The sequence below is a fragment of the Nannobrachium achirus genome (genome assembly GCF_963921795.1).
Source record: "Nannobrachium achirus genome assembly, chromosome: 9".
NCBI classification, from domain to species: Eukaryota; Metazoa; Chordata; class Actinopteri; order Myctophiformes; family Myctophidae; genus Nannobrachium; species Nannobrachium achirus.
In genome coordinates, this window is record NC_137818.1 from 53,915,548 (window position 1) to 53,933,582 (window position 18,035).

Here is an 18,035-nt window from a genome sequence, read left to right on the forward strand (position 1 = left end):
AGGTCGTCCAAATGAACCACTACAGGTCTGTAACTCAGAGTGCACAAATGGAACCAAATGGACCCGGTCCTAATTGGTTCCATTTGTGCACGCTGAAGTGCCACTCCCACCGGCCACGATGACTAGACTATAACTTGCGGACTCCTAATGTGCCATAGTGCTGTTATAGTAAATCAGTGACATACATACTGTATTATGAAGAAAACCTGGAGACTGACATTCAGTAATCGGCGCTTATGATCAAAACAAGAACATTTTAATGTTCTGAAAAAATCACACCTGTGTGAACTGGTTACATGCGTGTGTGTGTGGTTGTGTGTGTGTGAGACTCAACACCGCCACTTGGTCACCAGCGGTATTGCCATGCTAGGGACTAACAAAGCCACATAGCCACGGACAAAGCCATTCTGCGGAGCGGTTGACCACTGCTCAAAAAAAGACAAAATCTAATATTTGCCACGGACAACAACAAGTCTCGCCCATAGACTGTAAAATAAATGGACAAAGCCACGCCATTGGTTTCTACAAAAGCCTATTTTTCAGCAAGTGCAATGCCGTCATCTTTCTATACGACACCTGCCGCTTGGTCTAGCCAGGGACACGTTTTATCCGTGTTGATATGGACATTGGACATATTGATGACCCACTGACCTCTCTGTCCTCCTGTGTCCCCCTGTCAGCACCATGCACCGCTACTCCACCCCGCACGCCTTCAACTACACCACCCCCTACCCGCCCACAGGGGGCACTCTGTCCCAGAGGCAGCGCTCCACCTCCACCCCCAACGTCCACATGGTTAGCACCACCCTGCCCGTCGACAGCAGCATGATCGAGGTAACTACACACCACGCGGGCCCCCTGGGTCCTCCCGGAGGTCTGGGCAGGAGGGGTCTTTAAATATACCCCCCCCCCCCCTCCTCCTCAGCCTAGAGAGAGTGATCCTCTTGAGCCTCCTCTTACGCAGCAGGCATTCCAGCCCGTCTGCCGTAACGCACCACTGTGTGCAGTCGTCACAACTGGAGGCAGTTCAGTGTCATTTGCATGATTCTCTTTTATTCTGCCCCCTCTCTCTGCCTCTCTTTGTACCACTGTTTTAAAGGGGGTGTAAGTGATATTGTTTGGTTGAAATAAGTGTTAGCTGGCTCCATATTCTGATAGAAATCATTGCCATAGAGCAGTGGTTCTCAAACTTTTGAATTGCAAGGACCCCTGTAACTGTTTTGTAACCCACCTGAAAATTTCTATTATGTTTACTAAAGAGCTGATTAGGGCCTCCACATACCAAGCGAGTTCGTGCACAATGTTGTGGGATTTCAGGTATTCATGACCTCGACGATAAACAGCCCAAAATAGCTCATGATGTGCCGATTTTCTTGCGTAGTGTGAAATGGCTGGCGATTATGTTAATAGGCTTTTTTACAACCCTCCTGACGGTTTAGAAAATATCTGACCTGTTTGAAAATCGGCACACAGCTGGGCACAAATCTTGTAGTTGAAACGGCTAGTCAAGATATCTCTCCCGAGTTTTGACAAATAAGCAGGCGGCTGTTGCAGCAACATAGAGGAGGAGGAGGAAAGGATGTATCCATCGCCAGCGGAAATTAAAAGCTAAAGTATAGAAGCATTTCGGATTCAGGCGAAAACCATGGAGTCTTGACACAAAAAAAAGCTGAAAACCTGTGCATTTAAGACATCCAAAAAACCCTGCTGGCAGCATCGCATTGTAAACAACTGTGCCTCAACGTGTTGTTATAACCACACAAGTATTAATTTGCGGTCATGTCGCAATAGTTTTCCCTTGTGTTGTACAGTACTTTTGATGGATTTTACTAAAAGAAAGTTCTACTTTTATCCACCGGAGCATTCCATGCCATGATTATGAGAAACGACAAATGAAAATCAACTTCTCTAGGAAAAAGAAAAGACTATGGAATAGAATCTATAAGACAGAAATCACTTGCAGCTTCTTTCAAACATCTTATACTATTTTATTCCACCTTTATTTCCTATCCTTGTTTAGTTAGTTCTGTTTGTTTTCACCCCGGGTGCTGCTCAACGCCTTTCACATCATAATCATAACCATTCTGCATGCTTTATAGTGAGGCTGAGTAATATATATTGGGATCTTTGGTTTTTGTTTATCGCCCAGAGAACACCTGTTCTCAACGGACCACCAGGGGTACAAATGTAACCTCTTTGAGAATGTATAAATGGAACCGGGTCCATTTGGTTCCATTTGTACACTCTTGAGTTCAGTCAACACTGAGGATTTTGTCCCCAGAGATTGAAAAGAAAACCGTGTCAAATGGAGGTCTGTGGCCCTAATGCATGTCAATATGAATTGAAATCTGAAATTCTAAAGGTTGAGAATCAATATTCCTCCTGCATTTGTAAACTCTTCCCAATCATAAAACAAACCCTGGCGGGGCAGCACTTTTTACCGTTGGTTCTTCTATCCTTACTTTCCTTTTCCTCTACTGTCTTCTTCCCTTTTCCCCCGCTGTCTTCACTGTGGTGTCTTGTCTGTTCCCCTGCTGGGGAATAGCTAGACTGCCTGAATGCCTCCCCCAGCAGCTGGTGCCATAGATTCTGGCTGAAGAGGAGAGTAGGTAATGTTCACTTTGTTGAGGCGACGGCCGAGAGTCCAGACAAGGTTAGGAAGCTGTGTGTCTGTGCAGTCCTGTAAACAGGCTAACCATGTGTTTTTTTTTTTTTTGCGCAACTCAGTAATTGTTTCTGAAATCAAGAGTGACCTGTATTTGATTATTATTATTTTTTTTTTGTCAAAGCAGTCATCATATTTTCTTTGTTTTTGTCCCCGTAGGACGCGATGCGCGACCATGACTCTGGTGAGTGACCGAGTGAACACTTTGATTTTAGTGAGCATGATACTAGCTTACGTTTAGTTAGGCCTGTCACAATTATTACATAATCGTCTAATCGCAGTTATTTGACATAATCGCAATTATTTTTGTCATAATCGTCATAATAGCGTCCATGTTGAAAAATGTTCTGATCTTCAAACATTTGAAAAAAATAGTGGAAATGGCAGATCTACAAGCTCACATCGCGACGCGTTGTGAGCTTTTAGATCGGCTATTTCCACTATGAATGTTCTTTTATAAAGTTGTCAAATATGTCAGTCATTTCTTTGTATATTTAGGTTATGTGTCATATCTGCCAAGTGCAACTTCAAAGCCTAAAAGCCAAACAGAAATGTAATTGTCAACGACAAAAACACAATTAAATCGTTAATCGCAATTATTCGAGTGACAATTAATCGTCATGTAAAATGTCATAATCGTGACGGCCCTACATTAAGTACAAATCCACAGAATCTGGGAGTCCTGTCCTGAACGCTTTCTCTCCATCCCTTGACCTGTTTTTCAGAGGGCAGTTCCCCCAGCCAGAGCCCTACAGGGTGGGGCCAGTCCCACCCCCACAAACTCCCCACGCCTGCCCAGAGGGAGAGGGCCACGTCTTTCAACACTCAGGAGAAAAACAAAATTGTAAGGTTCTATCATGCATCCTTCTCATCATGCATTCTGGTGGCACCGTAGATGACACACCAGATACTGTATATTGAAATTCTTTGTACCTCTTTGTCTCCACAAGTTTCCAGTGTCCCATGAGCCCTTGCATGAAAGTTGGGCATCACTTCCTGTCCCTCTTAGCTGTTAGCTAGGAACTAGTCTCGCGTGGCCAGACTGTTGCCTCCGCGATTTGGTCAAATGCTCCCGGCATACAGTCTGGCAAACGGAAGAAGAAACGATGAGTGCGAGATAAAGCGGATGTGACGCAACCGCTCCCTTGGTGCAGTAACAATAACATGACTACTGGAAGCGTTATGTCTCCTTTCAACATTTCTGGGGGCTTTATTTCGTCTTTCTCTGGTGTTATTGGTGTCACCTCCATGATGTTTTCAAACGTTTTCTTAAACTATACACTTATAACAATAATAGGCAGCTCGAATGACTTTGTCTGAGCTATTGTGTTTCTGTTATGTTTCCAATGGGACTACAGTTTCCAATGGGACTACAGTTCAGTGCAGCAGTGGCTACTTCCGATACTCGCCGTTCGGGAGCTGCCGTTCCAGACTCTATATAGCATTCGGAGATTGTGGAATAGTTGTCTGGCTACGCGAGACTAGCTAGGAACAAGAAGAGCAGGAAAAGACGCTCGGTGACCACAGCTATGCACCATGACACTTTCGGTGGCACAACTCGCACCGGAAGTTCCATGAATAACATTAGAGTCTATGAGAGCCGGCTGGAGAGCTCATGAACAAATGAGCTGTCGGTGTGTACGCTGTATAACTTTATAGAGGCATCTAAAGAGCACAAAGTACGTTTCTGAACTAGCTAGTATCGCGAGACTCTCCACCATTTCCTGTCTTGAATCCAAATCTCGCGATAGCTCTGAGACAGAAACTATTGTATACCCTGTGATGTGTCTTCTTTTATATTTGATTATATAACAAAGGTCGCAATTGTTCCGAAATAATGTTTGTTTACAAGCTGATCCAGCGGGCTTCCATTCACTGCCACGTAATCATTGAACCGAAAGTGTCATGGCGCATAGCCGTGGTCACTGAGTGTCTTTTCCTGCAGAGACGTTCATTGGCTATTAGCCCCTCTTGTCCTGTGTTTCATTCTGGCTGTAACCGCTGTGAGCTTGTGTTGTGACACCTGAATATCTGCATGGTGATTACTTGGCGCATGTTAGGTGATTTGAACCCCCTTTTCCCCCAGTAAGTTCCTTTTCGGAAACTTGTGAATAGTTTGTACCATATTAAAAACAGAATAGGGTGGCCATTTTGTGGTGCCACAGATAGGAAAGCTACTGATGCCATATAATATGGCATACAGACATTTGGTTGTACATGATGCATTACTCAACATTTTCAAGATAAAGCTATGTAAATTATTTTAAGCCTGGAACCAAGCCATCCAGGCTCCTGGTGAACCGTGACCATAAAACATTTGAGTTTGTGTCCTAAGATATTTGAAAATACTTTTTTGACGATTTCTTTTCTTTTATGCCTGCAAGCTTCTAGTAGCATTGCTCAGGTTTAAGGGCTGTTCACACCAATAATGATGCTGTAACTACTGTATGTCTTTATTTTTTTAAACTCAACTAGTTCTTAACTAACGACAATGAATGTGTTGGTACGATATCATTTGGATCACTTTCAGAGTGACTTCATGAACGATGGCATTCTGTATGTTTCTGCTTTTGTGTCCAATCCAGAGACCCAGAGACAAGCGGGACTCTAGTTACTACTGGGAGATTGATTCCAGCGAGGTGTGTCTACAGTCCCGTATTGGTTCGGGCTCATTCGGGACTGTATACAAAGGGAAATGGCACGGTGAGAACGATTGCCACTTTTTAACATAAATCTGTGACCGTTTGACACGTCTCTTTTGAGGTAGTGAATTGGAGCAATTCACGAGTGTTATGTAACCTTGTGGGCAGTGACATGACACGATGCATCTTCCCGTCCTGAGCTTACGACAGCTTCCTGCACTGAGCTTACTGTGTTTTTGCGAGAGAAATAAGCAACCAGGCCTAATAGAAAACAAGCCAAATTAAGCTGCGAGCAGGTAAAAGAAAAAGGTAGAAGGGGGGGCAAGTGGGAAAGGAGATAAACAAGAAAACAAAGTGTGTGAACATAGCAGCAGATGTGAGCGGTGCATGATCTACTTATGGAAGTTAGTTAAGGTGCACGCAAAAAGACAAAAAGAAGTGTGTGTCAACCGCATGCACTAAGCAATGAGAAACATATTGCACAATAAGGGTCGATTCACACTCTAATAAGGAGCAGAGTTTATTTCGGTTCGGGAGGGCTCCCCGACACAACATTATTTTGGTTCGGGGGGAGTCAATACTCTTAACAGCTAGCGCCGAAGTCGCTTGTAAATATTGAAGGTCCTTGTTATGAAAACGTTTGTGGCCATTAAATGAGCTTAGCAGGACGGATACAGAGGGCAGCATCAGCACGCGCGAGCGCAACGGCACCAGCCACCTCTTGCCACGCCTCAGCAGAAGTTCTTAGCTGTCAAGCGGAATCTGCGACTTCAAGAGTGTACACTGCTGATGCCTCAGCCTAACGCTCAACGCCTGCGGCGTCTGCGACGTCTGTAACCGGGACAATCAGGAGCCCAAGAAGTGGAGCACCACCAACGGGACGCCGAGGTGCTTGCTGAGCTCTCAGGCCTCAGCTTCTTGGAGAAGATGCTCATCTGCTCATATCTGTGAATGCCCATATATGGACATATTTTCTGTCGCACAAAAGTAGTCGAAGGCTTTTATTACAAAAAAAGTTAAAACACTTGAGAAGGGTTTCGGCCCTCTGTAGTGAGTGTGGAAATATCGTGGCCCTCTCCATTATCCAAGTTGCTCACCCAAGTAACATGGATTATTTTTTCCGGCTCTAGGTGATGTAGCAGTGAAGATTTTAAAGGTGGTTGACCCCACGCCAGAGCAGTTCCAGGCCTTCAGAAATGAAGTAGCTGTCCTGAGGTAAGAACTAAACACGGATGCAATGTTTCCCCGGAATCTTAACGTTTTTCTTGGTCGAAATATCAAACTTAATATGTCCTATCTGGACAGTTACGAATAGGGATGGAGCTCGTTAATATGTATTGATAATGAGCACCTTATCGATCCTGCTTATTGAGCCGGGCTTTTATCGAGACCATTATTAAGCATTTTCTAATATCTTGTTGAAAGACGTCAAACGACAAATTCTGAACAGAACTGGTATCTTTTTTTATTTTATTGGCTTTGGGTTTGTGGCTGACCACTATCTATGAACATGACAATTGACAAAAGATGTTTTTTATCATTAAATCTCATTAAAACAATCATTCATTAGTGTGCAATAAGTGTTAAATGACTATATTATGAATGGTACTGTAATCATTTCTTGATCGCCTCTTGTCTTGATTGTTTAAACATGACTTCATGGGCCGCTATATGCTCGATAACAAGCTTGATAAGCCCAAAGCTTATTGAAACTGGGTACTCATTAAATGTGTTATCGAGTTTGTAGCGTACCTTTGTTTCAAGCTCCATCACTAGTTACTGTACGAACCCCGGATGAATTCTCTGTAGAGCTTCTTGAAACTGTTATCTCATCTTTTCATCCTCCTAATTTCCTCTTCCGCGCCGTGCGCGCTCTGACCACAGGAAAACGCGACACGTCAACATCCTGTTGTTCATGGGCTACATGACGAAGGACAACCTGGCCATCGTGACTCAGTGGTGCGAGGGCAGCAGCCTCTACAAGCACCTGCACGTCCAGGAGACCAACTACCAGATGTTTCAGCTCATAGACATCGCCAGGCAGTGTGCTCAGGGCATGGAGTAGGTTTACACCAATATCATTCTCATGGATTAAAGTTCTCTGTCGCCTCGGACTGATTTCATTGATTTGGATTCCGTAGAGTAAGCTATTCTAGCTTACTCTACGGAATATGTTTTCCGTAAAGCCCCTAATGTCTGGGATATTTCATGAAATGCAAAGTTTAAAGCCACAGTCTTTGATTTCTTCACCTGGTTGGCCGTAGGTAGAAAGATACCTTTATTATCCCAAGGGGGGAAATCAGTTGCTCAGAGGCAGCACAGCAGTATAAGGATATTTACAAAGTTACAGAGAAGTAAGAAAAGAATAAAAAAGAACAGTGTACAGTAAGAGCAAAGTACATCAAAGAAGGGGAATGAAGAATATATACAGTGTCAAAAACAGTCAATGCTCAAAGTGAAACGGACAACTTGAACAAAAACTGCAAAAAGCAATCCTTAAGCACAACAGCAGAAACGATATTACTAAAACATTACAATTGGAAATTGTGCGATCGTGCGGTCACAGTTCTGTCACACTATTTCACAAATTACAATTCTGATTACATTACAGAATTAGCAGAATGCCATTATAACCTTTGTCTCTGTTTCAGCTACTTGCACGCCAAGAACATCATTCATCGAGACATGAAATCCAACAGTATCCTTTTTTCTTTTGCTCTTATTTTTTTTTCCCTGAGTGAGTGTGATTGTGTGACATATATTGCTTCACCTACATGAATGCAACAATCTTGATCCTGTAATCTGTAGATCCTGTTCAGGATCTTGTGGTGGTGCTTCCTTGACAGAAGCGCAGACATCTTCTTGCACGAAGGGTTGACGGTGAAAATCGGGGACTTTGGTCTGGCGACGGTGAAGGCCCGATGGAGCGGCTCGCATCTGGTGGAGCAGCCGTCGGGCTCCATTCTGTGGATGGTCAGTAAGACCAGTCATTTCTCACTTTAACCGTTCATTTGTGCTTTAACTATTACGAAAATAGCAGATCTACAAGCTCACAGCGAGGCACAGAGTGCCACGCTGCAAGCTTGTAGATCTGCTATTTTTGAAAACTCTTGTCATTTTGTGCAAATCTTTGAATATGTCTTTTTAAAAGCGTTTTGTAACTCAAATATTTGCTTCTGTAGGGTCCCTGGAACAACATATTATGAGATGGGGGGTCCATGGCCAATTACATTTTGCGGGTCCTTGACTTGGAAAAAGTTTGAGAACCGCTGACATGGAAACGAAAATACATTTTTCAAAAACCTTAAAAGGGATTTCAAAGACATTTATAGAATCGAGTCAAAAATATTCAAAGATAGCAGATCGTTGCCGTGCTGTGAGCTTGTATATCTGCTATTTTTCAATAGTTAAAACATAAAATAAAGGTTAAAGTAATAATGCGTTACCGGAATCTATAAGTACTCACACACTAATCTAGCTAGAATTTAAGACTGTTGAGGTTTAAAATGTGTTTTTCTTTTCCTCTCGTGTCCCTTTAGGCTCCGGAGGTCATCCGTATGGACAGCAACCCGTACAGCTTCCAGTCTGACGTGTATTCCTACGGCATCGTCTTGTACGAGCTGATGACGGGGGAGCTGCCCTACTCTCACATAGCAAACAGAGACCAGGTGAGGCCAGCCGCAGGGACGGAAATTTCTAAAAGGGCCTTTTGGTGACAATATCGAAAATAGCCGACCTCCAAGCTCACAACGCGTCGCGACGCGTTGTGAGCTTGAAGGTCGGCTATTTTCCACCAGCGAACTAAGCATAATCAAGTCAATACTGGAGATGTGGCTTACAGCGTGGATTTATACACAGAGAGGGCAATTCTTTCAACATAAGATGCTGTATTCAAGTTCAGGAGAGTTTGGACAAGGCAATTCTCTTGAATGCAGCCTTCAGGTATGGCATGGAAAGAGGGCATTTATATTTCTTTCACCATAGTTAAAAATTGCATTCATGGTCTGGAGAGGGCACTTTTTACAGACAGATAAAAGGGCAGGGGCTCAAGCCCCCTTTGTCTATGTGTGCACGGCACGTGCCTGTCCGGCAGAAATCTTGTATCTCCATAGTCTCCATAGTGAAAAGTCTCTCTGTGGGTTTTATAAACTCGATAAAAGCTCTCTTCGGCTCCGTGGCTGTACCCAGTGGAGTTATGGACAGAAGTAGCATCTGTTTAAATGAGTAATTGTGTAGCCTACCTATAGTGAGAGTGGTGGTTTGTGAAAAGATGTCATTAGTGAAGTGTTTTGCTGACATAGGTGTGTTATTGTAAATGACTTTACAACCATTGATATAAGCACTATGGAACTGAAGAGTGTTCGGTGATATTTTGGACAATGTAAAAGTGGTCCCTGGTGCACGCACACATTGGGGGGAGGGTAGCTACTGAAGTGGTTCTGTAGACACATTTGTAAACAGAAGACCTTAGCCAAATGATGTTGATAGAGCCACCGGAATTTCTTGATCAAGCTCTCGATTTTCTTTGACCTCCGTCGGTGGCGTTCTACTCCATGCCGCCATCTGTTGGTAACTGGTCTGGTTGTCTCTGTGAGAATGATCTCCCCGCTCAGACGGTAATGTTACATTGCGATCACTAACTTGACTCCGCGAGGGTACAGATGGAACCAAATGGACCTGTGGTCCATGTATTTGTACCCTCTACGCCAGGGGTCTTCAACGTTTTCAGGCTAAGGACCCCTTAGTTGAGAGAGAGATGAAGCAGGGACCCCCACAACCTGTTCATAGATTCCATATAGTTTCATTGTTTGACAGCACAATCATTTTGGATTCATGTCAATTTGTGTTTTCAGATATTTAACCACTTGAACCATCAACATTTAAACTTGACCTTTCACTCTGTACTTAGTCTGCTCTTTTTCCCTTCTACACCAAAGCTCTTTGCCGAATATAGCCTATCTACCAGCTGGTGAGTTTGTAGATCTGCTATTTTTGGCTAAAGTTCTCAGAATATTGACACTAGAGTTCAAGTGGTTAATATAAAAAAGTAGAAAAAAACTTTCTATCACTCAAAGATTTGAAGGACCCCTTGTAGTAACTCTGAGGACCCCCTAGGGGTCCCGGACCCACTGTTGAAGACCCCTTCTCTACGCTCTCTGTGTAACAGAGTCACCCACTCATATTGAACATAATTCCTAAGTCATTTGTTTTTTAACAGCTAGTTCGGCTAAATGTGCCACAGCCTCTGCAAGGCCTTGTGTGTTTGTGCTCTGTTCGTGTTGGAAGCAGAGCGGTGTAGTCAAGTGGCCATACTCTTCATGTTGGTCGCAACGACCTTGCTTGATTTTTTTTGTTTTATTTTACTTTGTGTGTGCGCGTATGTGGGTGTGTGTCTGAGCACTACTAAGGAAATGCACAATAGTTATGTCGTAATAAGCATACAAATATAAACTGTATGGTGAATATGAGTTTTGAAACAGCTAAAGTTAGTTTATTATAATTATAGTGGTGGTGGTAGTGGTAGTAGTAGCTCAAATTTTATATAGCTCAAATTTTATATAGCTCTTTTCTAAGTACCCATAGTCGCTTTATATAGAAGAAAAGGAACCAACTTTATTAAGAAAAAACGAAATAATAAAAAGAAAAGGCACGTCTTTTCTCTTAACTCAGCTTTGAGTGTGGTTTTGAAGGGAGGGAGGGGGCATCTTTTTATATGCATTCCAGAGGGAGGGGGCAGCAACGGAGAAAGCCCTGTCCCCCCTGCCCCCAGGTACAGTTCTTGGCCTTGGGGACCTCTGGGAGGTTGGCTTCTCTGGACCTGAGGGAATGGGTGTGGACGTTGTGGACATACACGGTGTCCGTCAGCCCCACAGCAACAATATGTGGTGTAGCCAGGGGTGTCCCACCAAATTCTGGGCCCTGGGTACAAGGATTCACTCACATTTTGTGCTTTAACTGTTGAAAAATAGCAGATATACAAGCTCACAGCGCGGCACCGAGTGCCGCGCTGTGAGCTTGTAGATCTGCTATTTTTGAAAAATCGTGAACATTTGTGCTGAGTCTGAATATTTCAAATCCTAAGGGTATTTAAAAAAACCTATGTTTCTATGTAAGTGGTGCTCACACGTTTTCATGTGAAGGACCCCCAAAATGATTTGTAGTTCCAGGGACCCCCCCCAGAAGCAAAATTTGGGTTTCGCTTAAAAAATACATGTATTCAAAAACGTGCACACATTTTCATGACTTTTCAAAAATAGCAGCTCTACAAGCTTGGCAACGCGGCACTCGGTGCAACGCTATGAGCTTGTATATCTGCTATTTTTCAATAGTATAAAATAATTAAGGCCCCTCCACCTTGGGCCCTGGTAGCTCAGTCCCACTCCCCCCCCCCCCCCCCCTTGTGACGCCCCTGGGCGTAGCTAAATTCTAACCAGCAACCTTTGTCCTCCGTCCCGTGCGCCGTTCCCGTGGCTTACCATAATGTACCCTGTCTCAACACAAAGTGATTGGTCATGGAGTGTAGGCCCGTGACCTTTCAGCGCATTGTTTGATTTAAACAAGTCAAACAGAATAAGAACGGCTGACCCACTTCTCTCCAGCACGTGGACCTTGTGTACTGCGGTGTTCAGCGTTGCCAAATCCCTGCGAGAGAAGTGAGCAACTAGGCCTACGAAGAAAGAAAAAAAAACATGCCCAAAAGAAGGCGGTACAAGATTCTGATGGGAATGCATATTAATGATGGGGTCCTTGACAACCACTGGTTTAAAAGATAATCGATACTTTTGAAAGCAAGCCCAAATGAGCAACTATTGGTGGCAGTGGCTCACCCAGTTTGATAAACTTGACCTTTTACTCTGTACATAGTCTGCACTTTTTCCCCTCTTCACCAAAGCTCTTTGCCAAAAATAGCCGATCTACAAGCTTACAACGCCTCGCAGCGCGAGGCGTTGTGAGCTTGTAGATCTGCTATTTCTGGCTAAAGTGCTCAGAATAAGGACGCTAGGGTTCAAGACAAGTGGTTAATAAAGATTTGGTGGCCCCCCTGTAGTAACTCTGAGGACCCCCTAGGGGTCCCGGACCCCGTGTTGAAGACCCCTGAGCTACACTTAAAAAAAACATCAATATTTTACAAGAGACTTTACATAAAAAACTAGCCCAAAGTCTCTTATAATAACGTAATAAGCAGATATGGCAACACTGGTAGTGTTCCCTGCCTGCCTGCCTGTCTGGCTGGCTGTCTGTGAAGCCCTGCCACCCTGGAGCCACGCGACTAATTTTAGAGCCAGTAACACAACCCTATGTGTGTTTGTGCTTCTATGTATGTCTGTCTACTCAGACCATTCTACAGTCCTCATCTGTCCTCTTATACAATTTATGGCCAGGGTGGCCATGTCCGCTTATCATAAAGCGACTTGTTTTTCTGTTAAATGTGGCTTGTAAAATATTGGTGGCTGTGGGTTTTGGGGCTTATTTTTAAGTGTTTGGGATTGCTGCCGTGTTTTAAATCAGTGGTTCTCAAACCTTTAATGTTTTGTTCATGCCAAGGACTCCCCAAATTAAAATGTATTTGTCACGGACACCCATCTGAAAATATTTTGTGCCAGGGACTCCCATACCCGATTTTTGCTGTTCAGAGGTTTAGTCATAGAGTTATAATAAGTATAGAGAGGGCACCAGATATTCCCGCCCGTCCACTTGCATTGAGCTGCTCACCCAGCGCATGAAGCGTACTTCCGCGTTTGAAATGCCTCTGAAACGTGACGTAGTGGGGCCTAAGTGACACGTTTTGCATCATCGAGTTTGTTCATGGACGCGCTGGGGCTCCAATTCATGAACGAGCACTTCCGCTATGAACTCGCAGTCAATACAAAGAAGCCTAGATGCGCGTTCATGTTTCTGGCCCCCAACTGCAGTACCTCAAAACGGGCCCCATGACGCTTCAGGCCTCCCCCTAGGTTCTGGGGGCTTGGGTTTAGTTTGTAGATCGGCCATTTTCCAAAATTCGATGCATAGGTTTAAAGTGTGGCCTATATAGTCTCTTCTTTTGGGCTTGTTTTCACAGACCTGCCTGCTCATTTCTCTCTCAAAATCCAGCAGCTCTGTTTATGGCCTGTATGCCGGTTGCTAGGGCTGTCACAATTATTACTTAATCGTCTAATCGCAATTATTTTGTGATAATGGTCAATCGATTACTGGTTGAATTTTTTTAATATATGTTCAAAGTAACATTTTAAAAATAGTGGAAATGGCAGATCAACAAGCTCGTTGCTCGGAGCTTGTAGAGCTGCTATTTCCACTATCAATGTTCTTAAGTGTTAAGTTGTCAAATGTGTTAAGTTGTCAAATATGTCCTTCATTTCTTTGTATATTTATGTTATGTGTCATAACTGCCATGTGCAACTTCAGAGCCTACAAGCCAAACAGAAATGTAATTGTCAACGACAAAAACACAATTAAATCGTTAATCGCAATTATTCGAGTGTCTACTAATCGTCATGTAAAATGTCATAATCGTGACAGCCCTAACGGTTGTTTTGAAGACATACAGTAGTGTCTCGTCAACCCGCCCCGTAGATCGTGAATATTAGTGATTCATTGTCACCTGCTTGAAATGACTCGGCTGATTTGGAAGCACTTCAAGCACATAGCTTTGCTATAAATGTGTTTAGCATACGCTGAGTATACGGTGGCATACATATGCTCATGCCACCATGATAGCTTGGGCGTTTGGGATGCCAGCCAGGCCGCTTGATATTTGTCTCGGGTCATCCGGTGCCGATAGCCACAGTCACTATGAATTGAGGACAAAAGGACTCCAATTTAAACAAGCCATTGTGTTTTCTTGCGCGTTAAATCCTATTAGTAGATTTTGTGTCTGAACTGTGCTGTGCTTTTCCTATGCAAACGTCTAATAAAGTATTTATCACTCAAACCCCATGGGCCATAATTCACCCTTCGTCAAGTCCCGCCCCTCTTCACACGCGTTGGTTGCTGTGTCTTGGTGGGACACTCGGTGGGACACTCCCATCCACTACCATTTTAATTCAGTTGCTTATTGTTATTCTGTGTGTTCAATTCTCATTTCAAATTTGATTTCAGTAAAATGGAGCTGCTCAGTGGCAGTATGTGACTCATGTGACACATGTTTTTAAATGTTTTTATTTCTCCAAAAAGTATGTTTTAACAAATTCAACATAAAAAAAGGCGGAACCAGGGCGGGACAAGGCAGATAGAGCCTGCTGGTTGGTCAGTCAGGGACCAACCAGAAGGCTAACAAAGGGTGAATTGAGCTTAGATAATGAGGCTTCTATATACTTTATTTTATTTATTTTTTTACATTATCTCAGACACATGGCACACACCATGAAACTTGTTTGGGAATGGGAACCAACCATTGCAGACAAATACACGTCCTCTAACTACTGCTCACTGTCTCCGTCCTCTCATTTGTCAGATCATCTTCATGGTGGGCCGATGCTTCCTCTCTCCAGACCTCAGTAAACTCTACAAGAGTTGCCCCAAAGCCATGAAGAGACTGGTGGCCGACTGCATCAATAAGACCAAGGAGGGGAGGCCGCTTTTCCCGCAGGTAAAAACCAGCCATGTTGAGTGGGTTGTAGAGAGAGGAGGCTGTCTGGTAATCACCAAGTCACTGGTTTATAATACCCCCCCGCCCAGGACCACCCAGGCTGTGCGTGTCCCTGGAGCAAAGACACTTAACTCCTCACTGTATTCACACTTTGACAGCCATAGTTTTGCCATAACTCATGTAGATTGCTGCCTAGGCTTTTTTCCTATTGCTTTTAGTGGATTTTCGAGGGCTCCCTGTGGGAAAAGTGGGGGAAAGTGGGACTGAGTTACTAGGGCCCAAGGTGGAGGGGCCTGTCTTTAGCTATTCAAAAATAGCAGGTCTACAAGCTCACCTGTGCCGCGCTGCGAGCTTGTAGATCTGCTATTTTTGAAAAGTCGTGAATATGTGTGCAAATCTTTAAATATAATGTACTTTTTAAGCGAACATTTCTAACTCAAATTTTGCTTCTGGGGCGTCCCTGGAACTAAATATTTTGAGATGGGGTCCGTGGCCAAATACATATCATTCTGGGGGTCCTTCACATGAAAAGGTTTGAGCACCACTGACAAAGAAACATAGGTTTTTCAAAAGAAAACCTTAGAAGTATTTGAAATATTCTAAGACTTGGACAAATTTTCACGATTTTTAAAAAATAGCAGATCTACAAGCTTGCAGCGCGGCACTCGGTGCTGCGCCGTGAGCTTGTATATCTGCTATTTTTCAATAGTTAAAGCACAAAATAATTGAAGTGAATCTTTGTACCCAGGGCCCAGAATTTGGTGTGACTTTGCTGCATTTCACTTTTCCATCTCTCTCCCTGTTCCCTGTCTGTCTACTGTACTATCAATTAAGGCAAATAATAATGGATTTTTGTTTTTTTATTCTCCTTTTCCCGTCTTATGTGTGTGTGTGGTTGCACGTGCGGCGTCTCCAGATCCTGTCGTCCATCGAGCTCCTGCAGCACGCCCTCCCCAAGATCAACCGCAGCGCCTCGGAGCCCTCGCTGCACCGCGCCTCCAAGGCCGAGGACATCAACGTCTTCACGCTCACCTCCAGACTGCCTGTGTTCTAGAGCTTCAGACAGCACTACTCACACTCTGACCGCCTTCTGCTGCCCCCCCTCTCTCTGCTCCTCCACCGCCAAATATCTCTCTCTCACACACACACACACACACATACACACGCAACGAAGCACAGCTGTAAACGCGAACATTTATTAAACGCGTACCGCAGGAAGAGCGGAGAGTGGGTTAGAAGTGGAATCTGGGGAAAACGACTATGGAGGGGTTTGATCGATTTGGCGGGAGTCAATCAACAACCGATGGATCTCTGGACGTAGCCGGTCATTTGCTAACCGTTACAGGAGCGATTGACTTTCCGCAAGGATTGGCGTTCTGCAAGGACTGACGCCCCACACAACCCGTTCCACCCGTCATTTGCGGCATGGCAGTTAATTAAATGTGTATATATATATACGTGCACGCACACCTCTTTAGAGACGAGACGTGCTACGTGCACGCGCACCTACCTAAAAGACGGAACACACAACGTGCACGCACAGCTACCTAGAGTCTCACTCACACATACACAGACGTTTGAAGGAGGCTCGAGAGAGAGAGACTGAATTGTCTCTTTCTTGGATTTGAGCTCTGCACAAAGCGTTTCTGATGAAGAGGACCTTCAAAAAGCTTACTTGCCTTAAGTGAAAACAAAGCCTGAACCGAGGCTTCGTTCATAACTCGGTTGCACGACCCTGTCGCTCGACAGAGACGCTGCGTTAAGAAAAGCGCGTTGTTTGCGGTCGAGCGACGCGGCCGTACGGCGCGAAGTATGAACGAGTCTTATTTACTCTGCACAACTTCACCTCTGACCATCAAAAGAAAGCAGTTGGATGTAGTCCATTTAATGCTCCATTTATACCCTGTCGCACGACTTGCGTCGCGTGCCACAAATGGTCTCGACGGCGACGCGTCGTAAGATTGTAGATCGGGGCTGTTTTCGGCGCGTGACACGGCGTGCGACGAAGTATAAATCGGGCTTTAGTTGCACAGTAGTATTTGATTCTGCATTGTCTTAATCAGAATGGAATAGATATGGGAATTCTATTATTGTCATTATCTTTTAATTGCTTTTATTTTATTTTTTCTCTTTTTTTTTCTGTCGTTCTGGAGGATTATATTCTGTCAGACAGGAAGCATGAGTGATTGAGGAAAAACGTTGAATTTGCACATTTTAACAAAAGCAATGGCTATATGTGTCAACCGTCCAGAACCTTGATCCGAGCTACATGGTCACTCCTTATCACGGGCCATGGGCGTCATGAGCTGGATATTTTGGCAGTTGTCTTAAATATTTACAAAATGATTTGGAAACTAATTTGCATTTTCTTTTTCTTTTTTTTGTCTTTTTTTTTTGTCTATCTGTCTCTTTCAAGAGGTTAAAACGTTTTATGGGGTGAGAAAGTTCTTTATTCACTGTTGTTTTAATAAAATTAAGTTAAATTCCTTTGCCAAATGCTGGTCTGGTGTCTGCTAGTGCAGGAGTACCCCCAAACCTTTTCCATGTCAAGGACTCTGGCTGCCACATCCCTATTGTGAAACGGTTTGGGGTGAAAACGTATATATCCGCCTTTCCGATTTTCATTTTATTTTTTAAACCTTTTGGACAAAATGGGCAATTTTACATCGAGGTGCCCAGATGTCAAAGGTGCCCACCTAACCTGCATCCCCCCCAAACATTGAAAACGTATTCTAATTTCAAACTTACTAGTGATCTGTTGGGTTTGAAATTGAACAGAGGAATTGAAACCAGCAGATTATATACAGCTTGCCGTCCTGTAAACGGGCCCCGCAGTGGAATCCCCACACATGTGCAATACTTGGTAGCAGGGTGTAATATTTGCTGTTGCAGTGGCAACGTGGTGGAACGTCACAGGCAGGGATGGGACGATACGCAATATTATCGTTTATCGTGATAAAGAACACTTAGGATATCGTGATATCGTCCTCCGTCAAGCATATCTACAAGCTCACAACTCGTCGCAACGCTTTATGAGCTTGTAGATCAGCATTTTTTTTTTTTGTCCGAGATTTGGTAGTGGGTGAAAAATAGACTGTATCAAGTATGTTATTTCCAGGTCCGTTTAACCAATTATTCA

General features: G+C 43.9%; 1 protein-coding gene across 2 annotated transcripts in view; it reads left to right on the forward strand.

Moving 5' to 3' along the window:
• raf1a (Raf-1 proto-oncogene, serine/threonine kinase a) overlaps positions 1–17,392 on the forward strand; it is a 34,554-nt gene extending 17,162 nt beyond the window's left edge. Inside the window, exons 7-18 of one of the 2 annotated variants that reach the window (XM_080733764.1) lie at positions 681–834; positions 2,546–2,668; positions 2,825–2,849; positions 3,391–3,509; positions 5,251–5,368; positions 6,438–6,522; positions 7,192–7,368; positions 7,959–8,005; positions 8,162–8,280; positions 8,847–8,975; positions 14,762–14,896; positions 15,813–17,392. In XM_080733764.1, coding sequence (XP_080589890.1) covers positions 681–834; positions 2,546–2,668; positions 2,825–2,849; positions 3,391–3,509; positions 5,251–5,368; positions 6,438–6,522; positions 7,192–7,368; positions 7,959–8,005; positions 8,162–8,280; positions 8,847–8,975; positions 14,762–14,896; positions 15,813–15,950 — 1,369 coding nt within the window. In that variant the 3' untranslated portion in view covers positions 15,951–17,392. The remainder of the gene's footprint in view (positions 1–680; positions 835–2,545; positions 2,669–2,824; positions 2,850–3,390; positions 3,510–5,250; positions 5,369–6,437; positions 6,523–7,191; positions 7,369–7,958; positions 8,006–8,161; positions 8,281–8,846; positions 8,976–14,761; positions 14,897–15,812) is intronic. The other variant, XM_080733763.1, reaches the window with a different exon arrangement.
• The last annotated feature ends 643 nt before the right edge of the window (positions 17,393–18,035 follow it).